Genomic DNA, 22,197 nt, shown 5'->3' with positions numbered 1-22,197 from the left:
TGAATCTGAACAGAGGTGGGATTCAAACCCAGGTCTCTGTGGCGTTCCAATATCTTTCCTGGGTATTCAGATACCAGAATGTGTATATGTGTCTAACATAAACCTTTTTAAAAAGTCTTGTGTGTGCCTATGCACGTGTTCATGCTGTACATGCGTGGAGGCGCTAGATGGCTGTCAGCTGGTTTCTTCTTTTGCTCTCTCCATCACGTACAAGCTGATGCATATCCTTGACAACTGAACCATAGTCATTACCTCTCGTCCAGCTCAGATTGTCTAGTGTGGAGCTATTCCCTCACAAGGATGCTAAGTGAAGGGGTTTTAAGGCAAACTACCTGAAGACAGTTTTCTCTCACACAACAGCAAAACAAAAACCAACCAACCAATCAAACAGCAAAATAAAACCTCTATTTGCTGGAAAAACTCCTTCCTGAGAGGTGATAAAATAGGCTGATGGGGCTGGAGGAGCAGGGGACATTGATCCAAAGCAGGAAGGATGGCACCATTGTAACGGAACAGCGGGTGAGGGTGATGCCCATCAAGGCTGAGGGGTGGTCTGTGTCCAGCATCTGAGTAACTCACTGCTGACATTTTATACGCAGGAGTGAATGAGTGAAGGCCTGGAATCATACTATACCCATGACTTGCTATTGTTTTTGGTTTTAATAGCCACCTGTAGGAGAGTTTTGCAAGCTAAATGAAGAATAAACATAAATACAAAATTCTGACTTTGCCCTGTATGTATAATGAGTGCACAAGATGAATCTGAAGTAGCCTGCAAAAATGACTTTAAGTTCTCCTTAACGACAGTTACCTCTTAAGATTCAGCTGTGTCTATGGGCAAGCTTAGGCTGAAGTGCTAAGTGTATGTGTTGCCTTTGTTGTTGGTTACGGAATCACAACCCTGTATTAAACTTGTGATTAGAAAAAGAAAGAAAATGTAGAGGAACACTGGTCTATGCAGTTGCTTGTACTGAGTGGATGCACTGTGATGCTTCTGCCAGAATTCTAAGTTCTAAATTTCTGCCATCACTTGAGAATGGTATAGCTCAAACACCAATCTAAAGAAACTTATTGTGCTGGGCATTGGTGATCTATGCCTCTAATCCCAGCACTTGGGAAGCAGAAGCAGGAAGATCTCTGTGAGTTCAAGGCTAGCCCTGTTTACAGAGTGATTTCATGATAGCCAAAGTTATATAGAAAAACCCTGTCTTAAGAAACAAACAAAGAATGAATGAATGAATGGAAGGAAGGAAGGAAAAGAAAATAAGAAAGAAACTTATCTTAAGAGCTGTTAATTAAGGGCATTACTTATAAAACTGCATTCCTGGATATGCTATCTTAAGATGCATGTGTGTATCCATGTATGCAAGTGTTTGAGTGTATGCATGTGTGCACATACATGAGTTTGCATGCATGCGTGTGTTTATGCATATGCACCACGTTAACCAGTTCTGCTTGTATTTCCCCCATTCTCTTTGGAGCATGAGCAGTGCTTCCCAGAGCTGGGAAATTTAGAGACTGAGTGAAGACAGCTGGACACAAAGAAGTAATTTGCATGAATAATCCAGGAAGGTGTTATAGACTTCCTTTAAGCCATTTGACTTAGATACCAAAGTAACTGTAATTTAATGCAGAGAGTTTAGCAAATTATAATGAAGAGTTTTCTGGCGGTATGCCCAAAGTCGTTCTATATTCACATGCCAAAATCTGGACATCAGAATTTAAGCAATTGCTGAAATGTCTGAAAGTCTCCTTAATATACTGCTTATAAAGCAAGAAGACCCCCGAAAGTCTACCACGGCACCAAGCTAGTAAATAAGAGTCCTTATAAATTTGTCCAGCCGTAGAATGCAGGACACCAGGAATGAACGCTAAGGCAAACTATGGGCTTTTAGGTAATTACGGTGTCTCCACTGAGGTTTATCATGTAATGAAGTACACTCTTGTCAGGATGGTGTTAATGGGGGCTGTAAGGATATGGGCGCAAAGGGCAAGAGGAAATCTCAGTGCCTTCCTTTCAAACTTGTTGGCAACCCAAAAGTTTAATAATGAAGTTTTTAGTAAGACAAACAAACAAATAACAAAAAGGAAGCAAAAAAAAAAAAGCCCTATGCATGTTTCTCCTCTAACCAAAACCATATGGGAATTTATTGGGAAAATGGGAGTTGGAGGCATTCTGTTATTACAGTATTTATCATACAGTTATGGAGGGGAGTAATTTATGATCCTTGCTTGGAAAGCCAGATCGATACAGAGATAAATGTCCTTGCCACAATAGAATTTATATCATCCACGTGATAATTGACCACTGTGTCATCTGTCCCATCATTCATCTCATTATCTGATGGGACCAGCGGAAGGCTAACGCACCTGTGATTTATTGGTGTACACCAGTGGGGAGCCACTGGTCCAGCTCACCTGCTGCCTGTCCTCGGCAGCACAGAGTGTAGCTGTCCACCTCTGTCTGCAGGCATCCACGGAGAAAGCCGCCAGCCTGGGCCCACACTAGGCATCTCTCGATGAATGAGAAACAGTCTTCCAGTTCTTGTAGTTATGTAGATTCTATTCCATTTCTGTCCCCGCCCCCACCCCAAACACAGCAGTCTGCCTAGAGCAGAGGGGCTCAGGTAGTTGGTCTAAAGATAACGTCTATAGTCACTAATTATAGTTTGTGACATAGTTTTCCTTATTGCCTGTTTATACTTGGCGTTAAGACACATGGCTTGAAACTCAGAACATAACTTCAGCACAGGTAGAGGAAATTAATAGGCTCAATAAGGATCAAAAATTGGGCAAATGAGAAAGAAGGCCAGAAAGCTCACTGAGCAAGCAACGCGTGCAGGGTTAGTTCCCCAACAGGGAGGGATGGGGGAAAAAACGATTCCAGCAGCCCCTTGGTTCTCTCAGCCCCCCCCCCCCCAACACTCCTTGCCTGCAGTATCTGCGATTTGCCTTGTGAGGGTTAATCAGTGGGTCTATTATTCAGCAAATTAAGGGCTTGGCTGCCAGAGAGTCCCTTTCAGAAAGGATTAGGGTTTCTGATGAGGCTTTGAAGTAATGGATGGAGCTGTTCTGCTAATGGAGGAGGGCTAAGGACTCCCCAGACTCCCCCGGCAGCCAGTGTGGTGTCTTTATTCAGACCCTTGCCTAAAAAAAGGAAAAAAAATTATTTTCTCTTGCACAAATGTGATGCTCACACAGGGCACTGGATTGACAACCCAGCGGGTGGGGGTTACTTCTTTCTGTTGCAAGAGTACACGGAAGTGCTTCCTGGCTGCTCTGGGTGGCAGCGTCCAGAGGAAGAACCATTTTCCCAGAGATCAGCAACAGGAATCACTGGGGGGTCCTATAATGCATTGTCCTTTGAAAAGTTTTGGCTCGGAAGTTGGGCAGAAGGGCTAGCAGGTGACAGGCTCGGCGGTGGTGGTCTGCGTCCTCAGGACTACTAAGGGAGGCAGCCAATAGCTGCGCAAAATGCTGATTTGCCTAGAACTTTGACAACTACCTATTATCTGACACCCCCCTCTCCCCGCCGCACTGCCCCGGCTTTTCAGTAGCAGTTAGGCTGTTATGGAAACCAGGCTGCTTCATTTCCCCCAGTTTTACGCTTTTACCATCCATAGAGCCATGGAGTTGGCAATCGGCCAGAGAAGTGTTTAGTCCATCGTCACCAAAAGAGCATGCATCAAAAGAGGAGCGTGGAGTGTGGGTGTAGGTGGCGCCAGGACCACTGCAGCTGTGGGCCCTCACAGCTCTTTACCAAGCTCCCCGCCCCCACCATGCATTACGTTCTGTGGACGGAGCTCCCCACTGGTGGCCGAAGCCCCTGGTGGCTGCATTTGTTATACTGTTTTCAGACCACTTTTGCAGTGTGGTGTCATGCTCTGCCCCCACTCCCCTGCCCCTGCTCTCTCCTTTGGTCTTAGTTATTCCTTTCTTTGAGCGGCTTTCTACCCATGGGCTAAACTCTTTCTAGAATCTTCTTTTCGCCCTTTGCAATGATTAGAACAAGTGTTGGCAACAGCCTTGCCATGACTCCATCAGTGCTAGCGGCTGAGCATAGAAGTCTACAGCTTGGGAACATGGGGACCCAAGCCTGGAAAGGCCCACCAACTCTCTGGCAGAGTTATCCCCAGATTAAGACAGGGAGCTCTGTCTTGGCCATCCATGGTTCCAAGCATGCCCCAGGATTGGAGAGTGTTGTAAGAAGCAGCCTTATGGATTATGTGGCCATGTTCATCACAGAGCTGTGGTTTTCAGCACACTGCAGGCTCATAATTATACATCTCTGTGAAAAATTGAAATATATTTTCCTCATTCTCTTTACCAATGTTCATCTCTCAGTGTAGTCATAGGAGGAGCTGGGCTGCTCACAAGTCACAGAGGCTGAGACACATAGAACGAAGGTTTCCCCTTCCACATTGTCTCCTAGGGTGCTGGGAGCCAAATTTGTGCCCACCCTCAATAAAGTGATTTATTTGGTAATTTTGTCCCTATTTTTCTGACTGAATTTTTCCATTGCTTTAGCATTTTTTCCCTTGGCTTATATTATTTCTATGTTGCCTTATTGAACATATCTTTGTATATTTAAGCACATATTTTGTCCTTACATTATTTCTGGAACAAGATAAAGTATTAAAAAAAAAATCAGTCGTGTGCCCTGCTAGGGCGAAGGCAGAGTGAAGGGACTGAGGGACCGCTTTCCAACAAAGACTGGCGTTTGTTCAAACCGTGTCCTTCCTGAAAGGAGCCCCATTCTCTCCACCAACTAACTCTCTCTACCATGTTGTCAGTTTGTCTCCTAAAGCGAAGACATCCATGGGCCCCCACAGGGGACTCTTGAGCCCTTCATCTGTCTCTCCCTTGCACTTCCTCTCAGTGTCCATTCCGTCCTTTAAGAATGTCAACATTCTGCTGGGCGGTGGTGGTTCACACCTTTAATCCCAGCACTCGGGAGGCAGAGGCAGGCGGATCTCTGTGAGTTTGAGGCCAGCCTGGTCTATAGAGCCAGTTCCAGGATTGTTTTTAATTTTTTTTTTAATCCTTTTTTTAAAAATTTATTTAAAAAAAAAGTCACCTCTCATGTCAAACACTTGTCCTCACTGCTAGAGTCGGGGTTATGACAGGCCCTGGACTCTTCAGTCTTGAATTACAATTTCTGATCCATTTATTCTGCCTTTGTTTCCAAATTCTATGAAAGCAAATGTCTGACCCTAGGCACCTCTGCCCTCAAGCACTTGAAATGCTTTTCATGGCCCCCGCCTAACATACATGTTTATGAAGGAACGTGATGTCAGTTTTACCTAGCCCTTTGGCTATTTCATGTGTGTGAGGTGGTGTTACCCCAGATACATATGTTTCTTTTGGAAACCCCTGCCTCAGTCCTGGGTAGTCCTAGGCAAGTGCTTGCCTTTCCCCGGGGAGCTGGTTGTTCGGTTATTTTTAGCGATTGCCTAAGTATTATCTGTTCCCTGCCCTCAGAGGTAAAATGCATACAAATGAGAGTTATGGATTAAAGTCAGGGCAGGGTGGCAAGTGGGATCAAGGGAAAGAATACAATTCAGATGTCCCCAGGCACTGACGTCTGTGCTAAGAAGCCGACCATGACTGTTTGTCAAAATAGAAATTGATTTTTAAATCAAAGAAATGACCCAGACATTCAAAAGCAAGAGTCCCCAAACACTTGAACTTGAAAACATCAAGGATTTTTCTTTTTGCTGAATTGTCAGACCCAAAATGTCTCCTGTCCCCCAAATGTCACAAATTCTGCTTAAGGACATCTACTAGTAGTCAAACAGAAATTTTGTCCTCAAGAATGGGAGTCACATGGAAAGAAACAAATTAATTACCCATCTGACTGAACTCAAGACAGGTTTGTATAACCCTGGACCGATTCAGTTAGGGGGGGTTAGTTAGGAGACAGCAGACCCTAACACTAAAGACAAACTGGTGTTATGGTCCAATGGCTTCCTCCAAAACACAGGCACTGAGAACGCGTTCAGATGGTAGGGGCATCAGGTCACGAGGGGTCCTTCCCCATGAATGAATTGCCTTCTGCTATGTGAGCCTGAGGCATCCTTCCTTTGGGGAAACCATTTTGGAAGCAGAGAACATTCTTCGACCTTCTTCATCACAGACATGAACCTTCTTGTTCATGTCTCGATCTTGGATTTGACAGTCTTTAGGACTGTGGGAAGATAAAGTTCTTTTTGTTTTCATCTGCTTACTCTAAATATTGTCACGGCAGTACAGGTTGGAGTATAGACTAAGACCTATATGTATAACTCCTGCTTGTCGGGTGTGCCGTAACTACCTTCTTCTGCCAATCACTCAGTATAGCGGCTGACTACAGAACCAGGATATATTGAGTGGTTACTGTATAGTGAGCAATGTATAACCATTACCTTATTTATCCTCCACAACATTCCTGTGTCCAATATATAAATAAAAAACAGGAGCTCATTGACTCTAAGTAAAACTCATCTGTCACTGCATAGCTCCAGGAGGGTTAGATTTGTCCTCAACACCTGACTTAATGCATATCATTGCCCCAATGTTTTTAAAAATACCCCATGCTTGGGAGAATAATGGGTTTTGTCATTGAATGTATCATTTAAATGCTTCAACAGACTGTTTAGGAAGTTCCGTGTTTATGTGGACAAATGTTCCCAGAGGCTGGGACTGGAAAGGCTGATTAACTGATAAGAACATCAGTCAGTGTGGAAAGTTTGGGATGTTGCAGGTCTAGGACCCAGGTACAAATTAAATTATTTTATCTGGCTGTTCTGCAACTCAGTCTGTAGATCAAGCTGGCCTTGAACTCAGAGATCACCTCTCTCTGCCTCCAGAGTGCTGGGATCAAAGGCATGTGCCACCACCGCCCAGCTATCTTGGGTCCTTTAAGAGCTGCCATCTCCCTCTGAGTGTGTCTGAGTGTGACCTAACATTCTTGTGGCCATCTGTGAAACCTTTTGGGATGCATTAACTTAATGAACCACTAGGTCCTCTCAACCCCAAGCTAATGTCCCTGGGCAGCATCTGAGGCCAGAGGAGTATGACCACCATGTCGCTGTGACTCACCTACATGACACCTCCTGGAAGATATTTGAAAAGCATCTTGATTTGTGATTTTCCTTGTCTCATTATAAAGCTTGCTGAAACTATTACCACATCAGAACACGGTATTTAGAGAAACCTGTGATCTGGACCATGGTCACTTGTATTTGGCTACAGGACAAGTCCTGTTTTTCTTTCCTTTGAGGTGAGAGCACATAGAGAGGGGGTGGTTCACTAAGATCATATAAACAGTATCACCGCCCCCACCTCTTTAAGACGTTAGTCCCTTTGGGGAAATTCCTCTGCCCGTCAGTCTTGTTCTTCAGAACGGAAATTTTCTTCCAAGACAGAGCACCGTGGGCTGTTCCGCTCAGCGTGTAATTACCACATCCTCAGGAGGGTTTCTCTCCTCTTGCCAGTCAGGCTTCTGTGTGGCGATGATAGGAACCGCGTGGCAGCAAAGCGAGTCATGGGCCCAAGAAGTGTTTGCTCAGATGAACAGTATTTGGGTGTCCTGTACCAACGGGGACACTTCATCTAAGTAGCAAGCCTTAAGAAGGCAGCAGACAGGACGAAAGACAAAATATGGACAAAGAAATGAGAGGAGATGGAGACCTGGGTTTTGTGTTAGCACGACCCCAGTGTGGGGTGGCGATTGCCCTCCTCCTGGTTTTTTCTTTTTATTTTTTTTCCAAGCTCATCAATATTTTTAGTTTTGCCTTTTCAGCTGCTCTATATCAAGTGTGTTTATTTATGGGTGACTCTTGATTCTTCCTGTACAGGCATCTGGGGTTTCAGTCATGAAATGTCAGGTTACAGGGACAAGGCAGCTGCATCTCCAGGGCAGCAACAGCCCGTGTTTAATGTGGGAACACAAATGCATTCTGAGAATTAATCTTTAGCCAAGAAAACATGATGGAAAGTACTCGAATTTCACATCAGGCACTGAATGGATTTCTTTCAAGGCTGCAGCTTGCTCCATTTCCTTCCGGCGGGTTTTTCTATCATATTCAAACTGTCAACTGTGGCCTTGTAAACCTCTTACTGTTCAGAATATAAATATGATTTTATTGCACTTTACTTTGAGTGCCCTCATCTCACACATCTAAATATAATTTTTAAAAAAAGAAAGAAAAAATAGACTAAAAGAACACATTTATGAAAGATTTTACCTAGGATTTAGTTTCCCTGAAGTCAGTTCCTGTTCAATTTTATTTTTCCTTTAGTGAAAGACTCTGAGAAGAACTGACTAGGGCCCAGCATATCCCTAGTTTGAGACTCTTCCCTCTAGGAAATAGTAGCTCATGGCTACCCCAGGTACAGTGACCATTAGGGACTAGCAGATCTTGCCTTGATCTGCAAGGGGGAACTCATCTCTGGCCCTCATCCTAAAGATACAGCTCTAATCTAAGTTACGACAGAACTTCCAAGATGGAATCTGTGATATATATTGTCCACTAACAGCAGGAAAATGGGAAAGAGAAAAAGAAAACATATCTATGAGGGCTGGAGAGATGGCTCAGTGGTTAAGAGCACTGACTGCTCTTCCATAGGACCCTGATTCAATTCCCAGCACCCACATGGCATCTTACAACTTTCTATAACTCCAGTTCCAGAGCTTCTGACACCCTTACACACATATATATGGAAGCAAAACACCAATTAGCATAAAATAAAAATAAATTTAAAAAATGTCTATGGTCAGGGCTGGAGAGTTGGCTCAGAGGTTAAGAGCACTGGCTGCTCTTCCAGAGGCCCTGAGTTCAATTCCCAGCAACCACATGGTAGCTCACGACCATCTGTACTGAGATCTGGCACCCTCCTCTGGCGTGCAGGCATACATCGAGGCAGAATGTTGTATACATAATAAATAAATCTTAAAAAAAATGTCTATGGCCAAGTAAGCTTGGAAACATTGATTCAAAGAAAATAAATTTAAAAATTCCAATGCTCAAAAAAAAAAAAAAAATCCCACCCCAAAACGTTTAGTATAGTCAAACACCTTATGAAATCCCAAACTTACTTGGTTACCAGGAAACTATTTCGTTTCTTCTTTAAATCTCTTCCCCATCTCTGTCTGTCTCTGTCTCTCTCTGATTGAATACTTACATGGCTAGCACTTTAACTTAGCTTTCACTGACAGTTCCCATGTCCCTTGTCAGAGATCCATGCATTACACATCCCTTTGTAAACCCTGCTTAGGCCCTGCATAGGGAATATAGTCTGCAATGAGACATTGCAATCTTTGATTTAACAAATACTCTTGAAATGAACAAAAACCTTTCAGTTTCTTAGTTTTTCCTGTTTGCCCTCTAAGTCTGAGAGAAACCTCCCTTGTTGGCAGAGGCCACTCATTCGTTTCCCAGCTGCCATGACCCAAAATAACCACACAGAAACTGTGTTAATTAAATCACTGTTTAGCCAATAGCTTAGGCATCTTTCTAGCTAGCTCTTATATATTAAATCAACCCATTTCTATTAATCTGTGTATCGCCACGTGATTGTGGCCTACTGGTAAGGTTCTGTCCACCGTCCAGCACTGTCTCTTGCAGCGGCTACACGGCTTCCCACAGACTCCACCTACTTTTTCCCAGCATTCACTTTAGTTTTCCCATCTAACTCTATTCTGCCCTATCACAGGCCAAAGTAGCTTCTTTATTCGTTAACCAATAAAGCAACACATATACAGAAGAACTTCCCATATCACTCAGTCTTGTGAAAAGGTCACAGAAACTCTCTGGGGTTCCTACCCATTTTGATAGTCAGTTTTGTCTTCATCCACTAACCTTATGCTTGGAAATGATGGGCTGAAAATCTTGAGCAAGAAGAGTAAGACATCACTCTTCAAAGTCTTATGCAATAATGATTATTCCGTAGAGTTGGTGAAGGGTCAAAAGACAATCATTGCCCTAAGGTGGTGAAAAGTGGCAGCTTGGAAGGTGAAGGTGCACGTTCTGATGATTTCCTAGTCACTGCCCACACCCCTTGGCTAGTGCTGTATGTTGTGCTGACTGGTGTTTCTCCACCTAGAAATTCCTTCTGCCTTTTCCCCATCGTCTAATTCATTCTCGTTCCCTCAAGCCTTGCTCAGGTCTTGCCAGCTCCAGGAATTCTCCCATAAAGAGAGATCTCTCACAATACACCCCTCCCAACTGTAGTGGTTGGCACATCGTAGCTTGCCATTTTTAACACCACAGAGGAGAAAGGGTTCTCCTATGGGAGTTGGCTCAGGGCCTCATCACTAACAGGATGACCTCAGGTTCTTCACATTCTAAAGTGAGATTAGAATAGAAAATCTCGGCCAGGTGTCATGGTGCATGCCTGTAGTCTGGAAGTCTTTGTTGTCTTGAAGCTGAGGCGGGGGGATTGAGAGCTTTAAGGTCATCTTGGGTTGCATAAAGAACTCTGATTTAAAAACAAGAAAGCAAACCCAAAGAAAAGAAAATTGGGGCTTGAGGAGATTGTTCATTTGGCAAATTTCCTGCCTCAACAGACACGAGGACCCAAGTTTGAATCCCTAGCACCCACATAAATATGGGCACACAGCTAACATCCAGGGTTGGAGTAGTGGTCAGCTGAGAAGGTGAATACCTAGCTCTCATTGGCCAGCTTGTCCACCCAGTCAGTGAGTTCCAGGTTCACTGAGAGAGCTGTCTCAAAAAATAAGATGGAGAACAAGTGTGGAAGGCACCTAAGGTTGACCTTTGGCCTCCATACACATGCGCACACACACACCCATGTACACACATGAACACACACACACATACACAGAGGAATATGTACATACAACCTCCCCTCCCACACACACATGCAAATAGAAAATCTTGATCCTAATGGCTGTGAAACCCTGTATTTCTGTTTTTGTTTGTTTTGGTCTTTTTTGTGACAGGATCTCATGTGATCCAGGCTGACCTGGAAGTGACTAACATTCTGAAAATAACCTTTTACTTCCAATGCCTTTCTGTCTCCTCCCAAGTGCCAAGATGACAGGCATGCACTGTCTTGCCTAGTGTTTCTCTGTTATTTGTTTTCTTCCTAAAAATGTAAGCAAACACCAGATTTTACTGTTTCCTATGTTTCTCTAGTCTTTCCATCTTACCAATTAAATCTACTGTAGGTGCTTGAGAATAAACATCATAATTGTTCATGCACTAGTTCATTTCATTTAATTCTGGTGTAGCCTAATAAATGTTTGCTGAGCAAATGGAATGAGATGAGGTCCCGTTATCTAGCAGACAGAGCCTTTGCCTCTGTCTTTCTATATAATAACAGCTCCCTTTCAGATTTGGGGTTTGCCTCTTTGAGAACAAGGTACGCAGGGCTGTTTGCAAATGAAGGCTGTGCTCTCAAGGTCTTCTTGTCCTTCTCCTAAAAATCCTTCCCGTGCAGCTGGATGCGTCACCGTGCTGTTTAACATTCCTCCCAAGCACACTCAGTGTCTCTTCTGTTGCTTCCGTGGTGTGGCGTTCCACCCACTCCAGTCTTACTGAAAAGACAGACTCACCATTTTCCCGGGTGCTGTGCCCACCATCTCTTAGATTCCTGGGTTGTTGGCTCCTCACCTAGCTTCCTCCCTTCAGTCTCCACGCCTTCCTCATACCCACTCTGTGATCTAAAGCAAAGCTTCTCCAGGACAGTGGATGATCTTATCACTAGTTGGAAGCCCTGCTTTGCAGGTAGATGCTAACATGGTACGACACAGATGTCCTACCATCAACAGCTAGGGACAGGTTCTCTAAGGCTATCCAAAGACTCTGTCTGCAGGCACACCTCTCCCAAAGGCCTCCTCTGAACATCTGTCCCGGGAGGAAGGTGGAGATACATGATGCTCACTGCCCATTTCATGTGCCGTAAACTATTTTATGTTGTCACTTAGTCCATGTTTGGCTTTGGCCATGAGTCTCTGTGTGTGAAGCACTGGCAGCAGTTACCTGGCAAGGAAGGGGTCTCTATTTTACCTTTCCTTTACTTCCTCAAAGGAGATACATATTTGTGTCTGTGTGTTTGTGATTTTTTTGTTTGTTTGTTTTATGACCATGTGAGGTGCCTGATGGGGCCAGAAGAGGGTGTTGGATCCCCAGGAGCTGGAGTTATAGCCAGTGGCAAACAACCCGATGTAGGTGCTGGAGTCAGAACTTGAGTCCTTTGCCAGGGCAATGACTGTTGAGCCATTGGGTGGATCCTGGATTTCCATCCTACCCCCATTCTGAGGATCTAGGCCTATCTTCATCAGCCCTCAGGAGGCATATGCCTATTTTATTTTAGGGATTTTATATTCCACACTTAAGCCAGGAGGGAAGAACATCACCGGAATTGCCAAACAGATAGCCCTCCTGAGTTCCTCCTTTTCTTACTAAACAGTAACTCAAATGTGTTTCCCTTTGACAATCACACAGACACATGAGTATACATGGAATCCAGGGAAGACTGGATTACAAAAGAGCTGTCTTTTGTAAACATGTGTGCTGATTTTGTATTGTTGCTAGGAAAAATAATAGGCTATACAAACCACCCTGGACCAATAAAAGTCAAATGATTGATTTCTCCCTGTGGCGAAGTGGAGGTGTATTTATAGTCTTGTGGGCATCCGTTTGGAGATGCTCTGGGTGCGGTTGGCTTTTCTAGCTGCAAGCCCTGCTTTTAGCAGCCCCCTGCCATCCTCAAACAAGCTGACCCAGGAAAGTCCCCGAGTCCTTGGGACTAGAAGGTGAGGAGGGATGGGAAAGGGTTTTGAAGTGAAAACTGCAAAGCTTGAAGCTCTGTGTAAACCTGACAACTGGGGATTGCCATGAAGGATGCAGCTTAAATGCTCTGTCCAAGATGCTCAGAAGGTCCTGACTGCTTCTGACTGTCAGGGCGCTCGGGCTGCTGCTGGCATGCCTCTGTGGGGAAAAGCTCAGCTGTCGCTGACATTGAGTGGGCAGAAGGGCATTCTGTATTTATCCCGAGTCTCCAGTGCTAGCTTGAAACTGAAGGATGCTGAAATTTCCTCCTCTGACTCAGGGCAGCTACTCAGAATAGAAGGACGAGGGTAACTGGAGTGGTATTCATCAGGTTCCACCTCACTAGAGATTTCCGTGTGTCAAGACCATGTTAGCACAGAGCAAGCAGCCACAGGTATCGAATCATTGTTTTCTTTAGATAGGTCACTGAATCCAAAAGAGAAAACCATTCTTAGGTGTGTGGTTCTAAGCAATCTAGTGCAGAAGGGTTTAAATGGAACCTGAGTTTTTACCATTTCGAGTAGACTTTTTGTTCCCATTTTGCAGAATTCCATCAAAATTCTTCAGAATTGTGTGCTAGTCACTTCCTGTTTTGGACTTCTCTGTTCTCCCAGAAAACATCAGAAATCAATGGCTGGGCTTTTCTCTTCCTTGCAGGTTCATTTCTTTCCTTACAAACTCCTAAACAACCACCCCAAGCCCTGCACACCACCAAATAAGAACATCTCCATAAGAGCAATTGCGGTGATAGATCTTAATCCTATATGCCCCCAAGATAAACTTCCTTCTCTTGAAAATGTTTTTCTGTAATGAAAAATCAGACGGACATTTTTCTAAGCATTCTGTTTTTCCAATGTTTTAAATACTTGACAATAAATTGAGGGTAAAATTTATTGAGCTTTTGATATGTACTTGTGCCAACCTAAAGTAGGTTTCTGATCTCTTTAACTAATCAAATCAATAGAATTTTTCCACTTTCTGGCACATATTTCAGAGGAAAGAGCTGTTTGGGGTTGATGATTGAGTGTACCACCAGGATTCCTCTTTCTTGTATCCCCAGGGAAAGAGAATGTCAAATGTTTTACTTTTGAATTATCTGTTGATTTTTTACAAACAGGTGTCTTATTAAGGATTTTGAAAAGCGGCCTTCGGTCACCCATCTCCTGGACCACCCGTTCATTAAAGGAACTCAAGGCAAGGTTTTGTTTCTGCAAAAACAGCTGGCCAACGTGCTCCGAGACCAGAAGCGTCTGAACCCTGTTGCTAAAACCAGGTATGGTTCTGTGCACCTCTCTGGAGTCCTCCTTTGGGTATTTGGGAGGAGGGCATGGCTATGCTTTGCTTTGCTCTACATCTTGAATGGTAACAACCATATCTTTGGGTTTTCTCAGAGTTTCATTTGTTTACCGTTCAGCACGTCCTGTGGATGAATAGGCAGGATTCAAAAACTGCCTATCTGAATTCTTGTGACTAATTTGCCAAATAGTTAAGATCTCATTGTCCTTGTGTCAGTTAGCATTCATTAAAAATGTAGTTACCTTTAATATAAATGTAAATGTTACATTTAGTATAAATGTAACTGTTACATTTAGTATAACTGATTGTTACATTTAGTATAGCTGTAACTGTTACATTTAGTATAGCTTTACTGGGTACATTTAGTTACATTTAGTATACCTGTGATTATTACATTTAGTATAGCTGTAACTGTTACATTTAGTTACATTTAGTATAACTGTAACTGTTACATTTAGAATAACTGTTACTGTTACCTTTAGTATAACTGTAACCATTACATTTAGTTACATTTAGTATAATTGTAGCTGCAAAGCAGCCTTGGCTAAAATGTGTTAAGACGTCTTGACCTGGCTATTGGGGAGCAGGGAGCAGATGTGAACTCTACAAAAGGCCATGGAAAGAGTGTGTGTTAAAGGCCAGAGATCTTTTCTTGGATGGGCTTTGAGCCCGTTCTCTCTTTAGTTTTTTAAAAAATCTGTAGGGATATTCTGGTTTTCTTCTTCATGTATTTTGTCTATACTATCTAAAGCAACCAGGACTTCTTCTACATGGCTCTATCCCACCCCTTCCCCCAGATTCTTAAAGGGCAGATCTTATTTAATGTCTATTTTTAGGGAGTGGGAGGAAGTCTTTAAAACTATTCTGTGTATATCTCTAAGAAGCAGATCTTTGATTTCTGTCCAGAGGGTGGCAGAGTTTCTCTTTAAGAAAAAAAAATTAATTGCAAACAAACCTCCTCTGCCCAGCAATTACTTGGTTTTTATATCTGGTCAGAATGCAGATAAACACCAGTCCAGTATTATTAAAAGAACATTAAAAGTGCCGGATGTGAAGACAATCAAACAGCAAAGTCAGTCCTGGAGATAGCCCTGCATTCTGCAGAAGGCTGTTTACAAACCAAAAGCAAAAGCCAGGTTTGCCAGAGATGGTATTTCAAGGTGACTGTGTTGTGCTGATTTTCTCCATTGTCACAGGTTTGCACTTAGGATAATGCAAAGCAAACATTTTCCTATTATCCCAGGGCCATTTCTGTGTCTGTGGCTAGGGACAGGGCAGAGAGATGCAGACATTCCTGTGACTCGGTCCCTTTTGAGATGGTAGGAACTGGTGCTTATGGCCAAGGGAATCAAAAGCCCCCTTTCCTTTAGCTCTGAACATGAGCCTCCTCCACACAGTCACACACACCACCAAAATGAAGACAAAATACAAATACCTGTGAACCAAGCCTAATGAAACACAACCCTCAATTGTTGAGGTTCAACCCAGCTTCTCATTTGGTTTGATCAAAGATCCCTTATCCAATGGCTTCTAAGACGGCTCCTAGACTTACCAAGCACAGTACTACTGCCCAAGTCTGCCTGTCCAGTTCTACAATCTCCTTTTAAACACTTTTCCCCCTTAGAAAACAGTGGTTCAAGTATACCCAGGCCATTGCCCTAAGTTCTCTTTCTCTTTGCCAAGTCTTTTGATGTCAAAAGTCTGGTGGGTGCCAAAGTTTTTTTCCCCACAGAGTCCTTGTAATCTCCAGTTTCATTCCCCCATAGTCTGAACAGTCATTTGAAAAAGTACAACCTCACAGACATGTATCAAAATGTTGCACAGCCCTTTCCTTAGGAGGTAGGGAAATGAATTCCAAAGGGACCACAGTGTAATCGACACTTACTCTGCCATGACTCCCGCTTAGCAACTGGCAAGGTGTTGGCTATATAGATGTTTTCTGAACCCATCAGGAAAGGCTCTCCGCTGTCATTTGCGACTGGTGAGCCAATTTATCTAAAGCTGTGAGTTTCCAGTAAAGGTGGAGAAAAGAAAGACTAACAGAGGCGAGAGCACAGATGATTGAGAAAATGGCCCCCTCATTTCTCGGCAAGGATGCTCACACAGCGGGCAGGGCGATTTGATGATTAAAACCATCAGTTCTGTCAGATTTGAGCTGTTAGCTCAGCCACTTGCTGGAAAAGTTCTTTAACTTTTTCTTCTTCGGAAGTTTCTTCTATAGAACGGGGATTATTTTGAGGGTGATTTGAATCTACACACAAAAGGTTAGTATGGCTCTAACTACAGTGTCAACTGCCAATGAATGTTGGCATAGACGAAATATCTGTGCATAGTCTGTTTGGAGTCCTTCATTTCTTTACAATACTGTAGTCTTAGGATTTTTATTGTTCTGATGAAACTCTACTACCCAAGCCAACTTGGGGGAGGAAAGGGTTTATTTTACTTACTCCTCATTGTCACTGTTCGTCATCAGAGGCACTGAGGACAGGTACTCAAACAGGGCAGGAACCTGGGGGCTGGAACTGGTGCAGAGGCCATGGAGGGGTGCTGCTTACTGGATTGGTCCTTGTGACTTGCTCAGCCTGCTTCCTCAAACCTCCAGCTCAGGGATGGCACCATTCACTGAGCTGCCCCCCCCCCCCATCAGTCACTAATTAAGAAAACACCCTCAAGACTTGACTACAGTCCAATCCTATGGAGGCATTTTCTCATTTGAGGTTCTCTCCTCTCGGATGACTCTAGCCTGTGTCCACTTGACATAAAGCCAAGAATTACCTTTCCCATGCCCTTCAGCTGTGAAAACCTCTTTACCTTATCAAAGAAGATCATGGAAATAAATAGTAAGGAGGCACTAAAGGTTAAAAATATTGATTTCCATCTCTTACCCCAAATCAAATTTATTCATTTATTCTCTGTAGAGACATTTACATGTGTAGGTGTCAGGCCCCAAGCTGAGCAGAGGAACTCCACAGGCAAACCAGATCTGGTTCCTGATAAATGCTAATAGCCTTTGTGCCGCGCAGACAGGAATCAGAGAAAACAGTGGTTCTCAGTCTGTGGGCTGTGACCCCTTTGGCAAACCTCTAGCTCCAAAAACACTTACATTACAATTCACAACGGTAGCAAAATTACACTTATGAAATAGCAGCAAAAGCAATTTTGTGGTTGGGGTCAGCACACCATGAAGAACCGCACTAAAGGATTGCAGCATTCGGAAGGCTGAGGACCACTGAGATAAGAGCAGAAGTATAGGGATAAGGAAAGCCTGTGCTCCCCCACCATGTCCCTGGGAAGGGGTACCTAAGTTAGCCTGGGCTTGGGATGTCTGGGGAAGACATTAAAGAGAAAAATCAAGGGACTTCTCCAGGAAGTGGCTGAGCTAGGGTGTAACTCTGGCAGAGCCAATGGCTTCACATGTCCCTACCTGCTACAGGACCAGCATTGCAGAAAAAGAGCGGGGGCTTACCATCTCAGCTCCATTGTGCTTGGTTCTTCTCTTTTTTTTCGAAAATCATAACTGGCAGGGTGATGGACCTTGAACAGTATCCTGAAGATCAAATAGAAGATGGACAGGAAGGAAGCTACTGAGAGAGGGAGGGGGGACCTGGGCTGGAGAAGGGGGAATTATGTGAATCATCTGGCAGCCTTGGAGCTTTGTGTGGGTCAGGAAGGAGGGAGGAAGTAAGGAGAGATCAGGTCCATAGACACGAGCACCTCAGACTTGTGCCTTAGATAGAGAGGGCCGCTGAAGAGTTCCAGGCAGGGATGTGTTCTAGATTGTTCTGATAGCAGAGAGTACAATGGAGTGGCAGCAAGACTGGAGACACATATTGACCCATCTCAATACTATAACACTACTTCTACATAGCTGTCTCTGTAGCTAAATCTAGATATGGATTTTGGTTTACGGGCAGAGGATCCCATCAAGCACTGGATTCCCATAAAGCTGCTGCATGCAGAAGAGCTACTGTTTAGACCCACAAGAGCTAAGATGGCCTCACAACTCAGGCCCTTCTCCATGCCTGGTGCACTTTCTGCTGCATTGTGACCAATGCCGCATGATGCCTAGCCTTGCTCCTATACTCTTGAGTGTCGATCCTGTCTGTTCATCATGACGGAGATAACTACTTATCCACAGTGTTATTGCCCAGCGTTACCTTCTGTATCTCACTCTGAGGGTGGGGGGATTGTGTATCCTGCTCCCTTCTGCCTTTCCAGCCTTTGTTCACCTTAGACATGGAAAACTTCAGTGCGAGAGAAATACACACTTCTAAAGCGTTGGCCTGTGGAGGACCATCAGGTACAAGCGATAACAGAGGAAGCAGAAAGCAAAAGGAGTCAGGTGCTGAGGAGGAGGAGTGTGGATGCTACACAGGGAGGTAGGTTAGGGAGACCAAGGTTGGCACGGCAGAGGGGCGCAGAAAGATCACAGTCCCTGGCACGGTGATCAAATGGAGCTAAGTTTGGCTTAGGGCTTACACAGCTTATGCTCAGCAGCAGCAGCCTTGTTCCCTCCTAGCTGACTCTATAAATCCCACTGCTACATGGAAATGGTAGGCACTTTACAGAGAGGCTGCCTGGGACCTGAAATCCTCCCTTCCCCATCCCAGAGACCCCAAGCAATCAGGAACCAGAGATAACACATTCCATATGATGGACACTCATTAACTAAAGGACCAAACCTTTCCCTCTCCCCTACTGCCCAGGAATCAACCTGGGTGCGGGTACTATGGGGTAGTCTTCAATTGCATGATATGGGACTTTCTTCTCTGAAACCTAAGAAGGAACCCCCAACTTTGCCTTGCAAGCCTGAATTAGTCTCAGAACTCCTATCATGCTGTCTTCGGGAGGTCTTACCAACTCTCCTAACACATCTCTTACTCAAAAGGACAATCTGCCTCAGTATCCCCCTTGAATACCAAGGACTCTTAGCAGGTAGAGGGCAGTGCTGAATCAAGATTCTGTGGTGAGGTGATCCTCTGGGTTATAATAAGCAGATAAGACCAGCATTCAAATGTATAGGAGAACCATGCGGTTTACAAAGCAGCAGAAGGCGCACCAAGTGTGGAGGAGGGCTTGTGACGTGAGGCCCATCTTAGTGTGTAAACAATAGTTCTAAACACAGCAGCTTTATGGAAAGCCAGCACTTGGGGCAATCCTGGTTCACTCCCTTTATACCCAGATCTGTGCCCACATCTAGCTTTAGGATTCTGTCTGTACAGTCCTGTGGAAATACAGGAGTAATACTGTATTATTGAGAGTTGGTCAGTGTCAATCCGTGACCTGATAATGGTGTACATTTAGCCCTTCAAGGGAACTTAAGTTTTCCCAATAGTTTACAATTTTACCATGACATATATCTAATTTAGGCACAACAGTTAAGAATATACGATGTATACTCTCTCAAAGGAGGTAAGAATTTCTCAGCATCTATAGACAACAATTTAAGGCCTCTGTGTCTCATAATTCATCAGGGATGCTTTTAAACCATTTAATTTTTCGGTGACATCAGTCCCTGTTTCCCTGACCTTCAAAATGTCTTCTTTCCCAAATCTACTTTGCAAACCCGTGAATTTATCACTGTGGTCCAGCATGCAGCCTCTCCACATTAGATCAGAGCGGTAGACTTACAAAGGTAAGTCTTACCACTTCACAAGAGTCACTGGGAGAGAAAACCGCTCTCTGGAATGTGATGGAGGCAGGAAAGGCCCTGGGTGGCTGCACTGTGACCATGACCTCAGCTGTGAGCCTCAGAAAAATGACAAGCTCTAGTGTGTCCTGCCCCTGTAGGTGGCAAGGGGCTTGCTGAGCTGACAAAGGTCTACTCTAAGTATTATTTGCTAGGAGAATTTAGTAACAGCTATTTTTCCCTGTTATGCTTAATGGCTTTTGGGTTCTACTCTTGTAAATTGCCCGAGGCTGATTAAAACAATGGCTTCGGTTGTTCTGATTTCTTTTCTGCTTGCCGTGGTGACCTTTAAAAATGGATTTCTCACTACTTTCCTGCCAAGCTTTTCCCAGTCAGTCTTGCAAACATGTATGTGCATATACACACATGTGTACACTGTGTATCCATATGCCCGTGGGCTCCTGGTTCTCATGTAAATGAAAACCTCCTGAATGATCCCATAAAATGCTACGGATGTTCCCCACACAGAAGCTAAATATCTTCCTATCTGCCCGACAGAGAAGAAATAAATCTGTACCTTGATATAATTAGTATCACCCCCCCTCTTGCTCCCCTATGAGAATGAACTATAGTTAATTTTCTGCTTTTTGTCACTTACCCTTGCTGCTGTCTAGAGAAAGTAGAAATATTATCAAATACTCTTTAATATGATTGATAACACAATGCCAACTTATTAGAATTATGGTCAAAATTGCGTAGGTGAAAAATAGGCAGTTATTATAACTATTTCTGCTCAAACAGTTTTCTCTTTTTAAGTCTGTGTACTTGCTTGAAGTTATAAGTTATTGGGTCAACATGTAGATCATGGAGCCATGGGCTCTGAACTCGACTGGTATCTAGTTTCAGTGTCTGTATTTGACTCACAGAAGTGATAGAATAGAGTCCCATGGGGGAGCTGTGCTGGTTTGTCTCCAGCTTGTTGTGGGGTTGTATAGTATAGTCAAACGAGATGGCCCGTTCTCTTTGACCCTGAATCCGGGGTATACTGAAGTGGGAGTGATCTGGATGGATGACTTGATATCACAGACTCTCTCCTCAGTCTTGAGTGATGCTTGCCTCACTGTTTGCAACCACTGACTATGGTGATAAGTGATGGTCTCTGTCCGTAATTATAGAGGCCTTCGGCCATGGTCATTGAGCCTGGGTCCTCTTCCTCATCTCCTCTCTTCTTGTAGTGATATTTCATTTGTATTTTAATAAATAAAGCTTGCCTGAAGATCAGAGAGTAAAACAACCGCCCTGGTCAGCCTTACAGACCAGGCAGTGGTGGCACATACCTTTAATCCCAGCAGCCACACTAGTCTGCCATAGAAACCAGGCAGTAGTGGTGCCTTCCTTTAATCCCAGCTGTAGAGAGGAATATTAGATGGAGGAGACAGCTCTGAGACACCGACACAGTCTCATTCGGAGATTCCTGGAGGCAGGATCGCCGTTTCAGATAGTGGCTGGCTGTTTTGCTTTTCTGACCTTCAGGTTGAACCCCGATATCTGTCTCTGGGTTTTTATTAATCATACTACATCTTCTTTGCCCCTTGTCCTGCTCTACCACATGAGGTGAGGAATGAAGCTGGGGTCTGTTTAGCAGGTGCTGCGTCAAAACTTCTAGAGTCTGACCTCACAGTTTATTTCTCTTACACAGTTAAGCCCAGCACAACTTTGAAGAGATGTTTCCATGGGACAATGATCACATCAGAGCTTAGGCATAGCTACATAGGAACTCCCCCTGCAAAATAGCAAAGCACTGTGACCTTTACAATGAGCATCTGTTCTATTGACTGAGAGACAGCGCTCAGGGTAAGGGCCTAGGGAGGAAGGATTAACAAGCATAAGGACGGATTCTGTTGGTAGATGGTGTAAAGAGCACAGGACCTGCTTCATAAGGATGGGTTCCATTCGCTGAGAGACTAAGCTCAGGATGAGGGTCTAAACCATACCGGACACTGGGGGATTCAGGAAGGTTGGCGCCATAGGATCTCCAGGTTGTCAGACAATATACACTCAATCTTCTGCGTAACCAGGTGTCAGCCACGTTCCTGCTATGAAGAAAATAGGCCTGCCTGTTCAACCAGCCTGCTTGCTCCAGTGTTTTCTCTAAGCTGTGCCGCTTAAATGATACAAGCATTTTGGTTGGTTGGGTTTTGCTTGTTTGTTTTGTTTGTTTGTTTGTTGTCAAGACAGGGGTTTCTCTGTGTAGCCTTTGCTGTCCTGGAACTCACTCTGTAGACCAGGCTGGCCTCAAGATTGCAGAGATCCACCTGCCTCTGCCTCCCTTGTGCTGGGATTAAAGGCTTGCACCACCAACTCCTGGCCAAACCCAAGTAATGTTTTTTCTTTTCTTCCTTTTATTTTTTTAAAAGAAAACAAACAAATTATCTTTTTTCATTTTACATACCAATCCCAGTTCCTACTTCTTGTCCTCCTCTCATTCCTTCC

The 22,197-nt window shown here is 44.0% G+C and overlaps 1 protein-coding gene across 1 annotated transcript in view; it reads left to right on the top strand.

The window, feature by feature from the left end:
• Positions 1-22,197, top strand: part of Myo3b (myosin IIIB) — a 270,528-nt gene that overhangs the window by 89,675 nt on the left and 158,656 nt on the right. Inside the window, exon 8 of the mRNA XM_050123618.1 lies at positions 13,897-14,052. Within this exon, the coding sequence (XP_049979575.1) occupies positions 13,897-14,052 (156 nt within the window). The remainder of the gene's footprint in view (positions 1-13,896; positions 14,053-22,197) is intronic.

Source organism: Alexandromys fortis, unplaced genomic scaffold, assembly GCF_014885135.2.
Source record: "Alexandromys fortis isolate MF-2015 unplaced genomic scaffold, M_Fortis_MF-2015_v1.1 scaffold_8_9099976_23576923, whole genome shotgun sequence".
NCBI lineage: Eukaryota > Metazoa > Chordata > Mammalia > Rodentia > Cricetidae > Alexandromys > Alexandromys fortis.
This window is presented reverse-complemented; position numbering and strand designations above follow the sequence as displayed.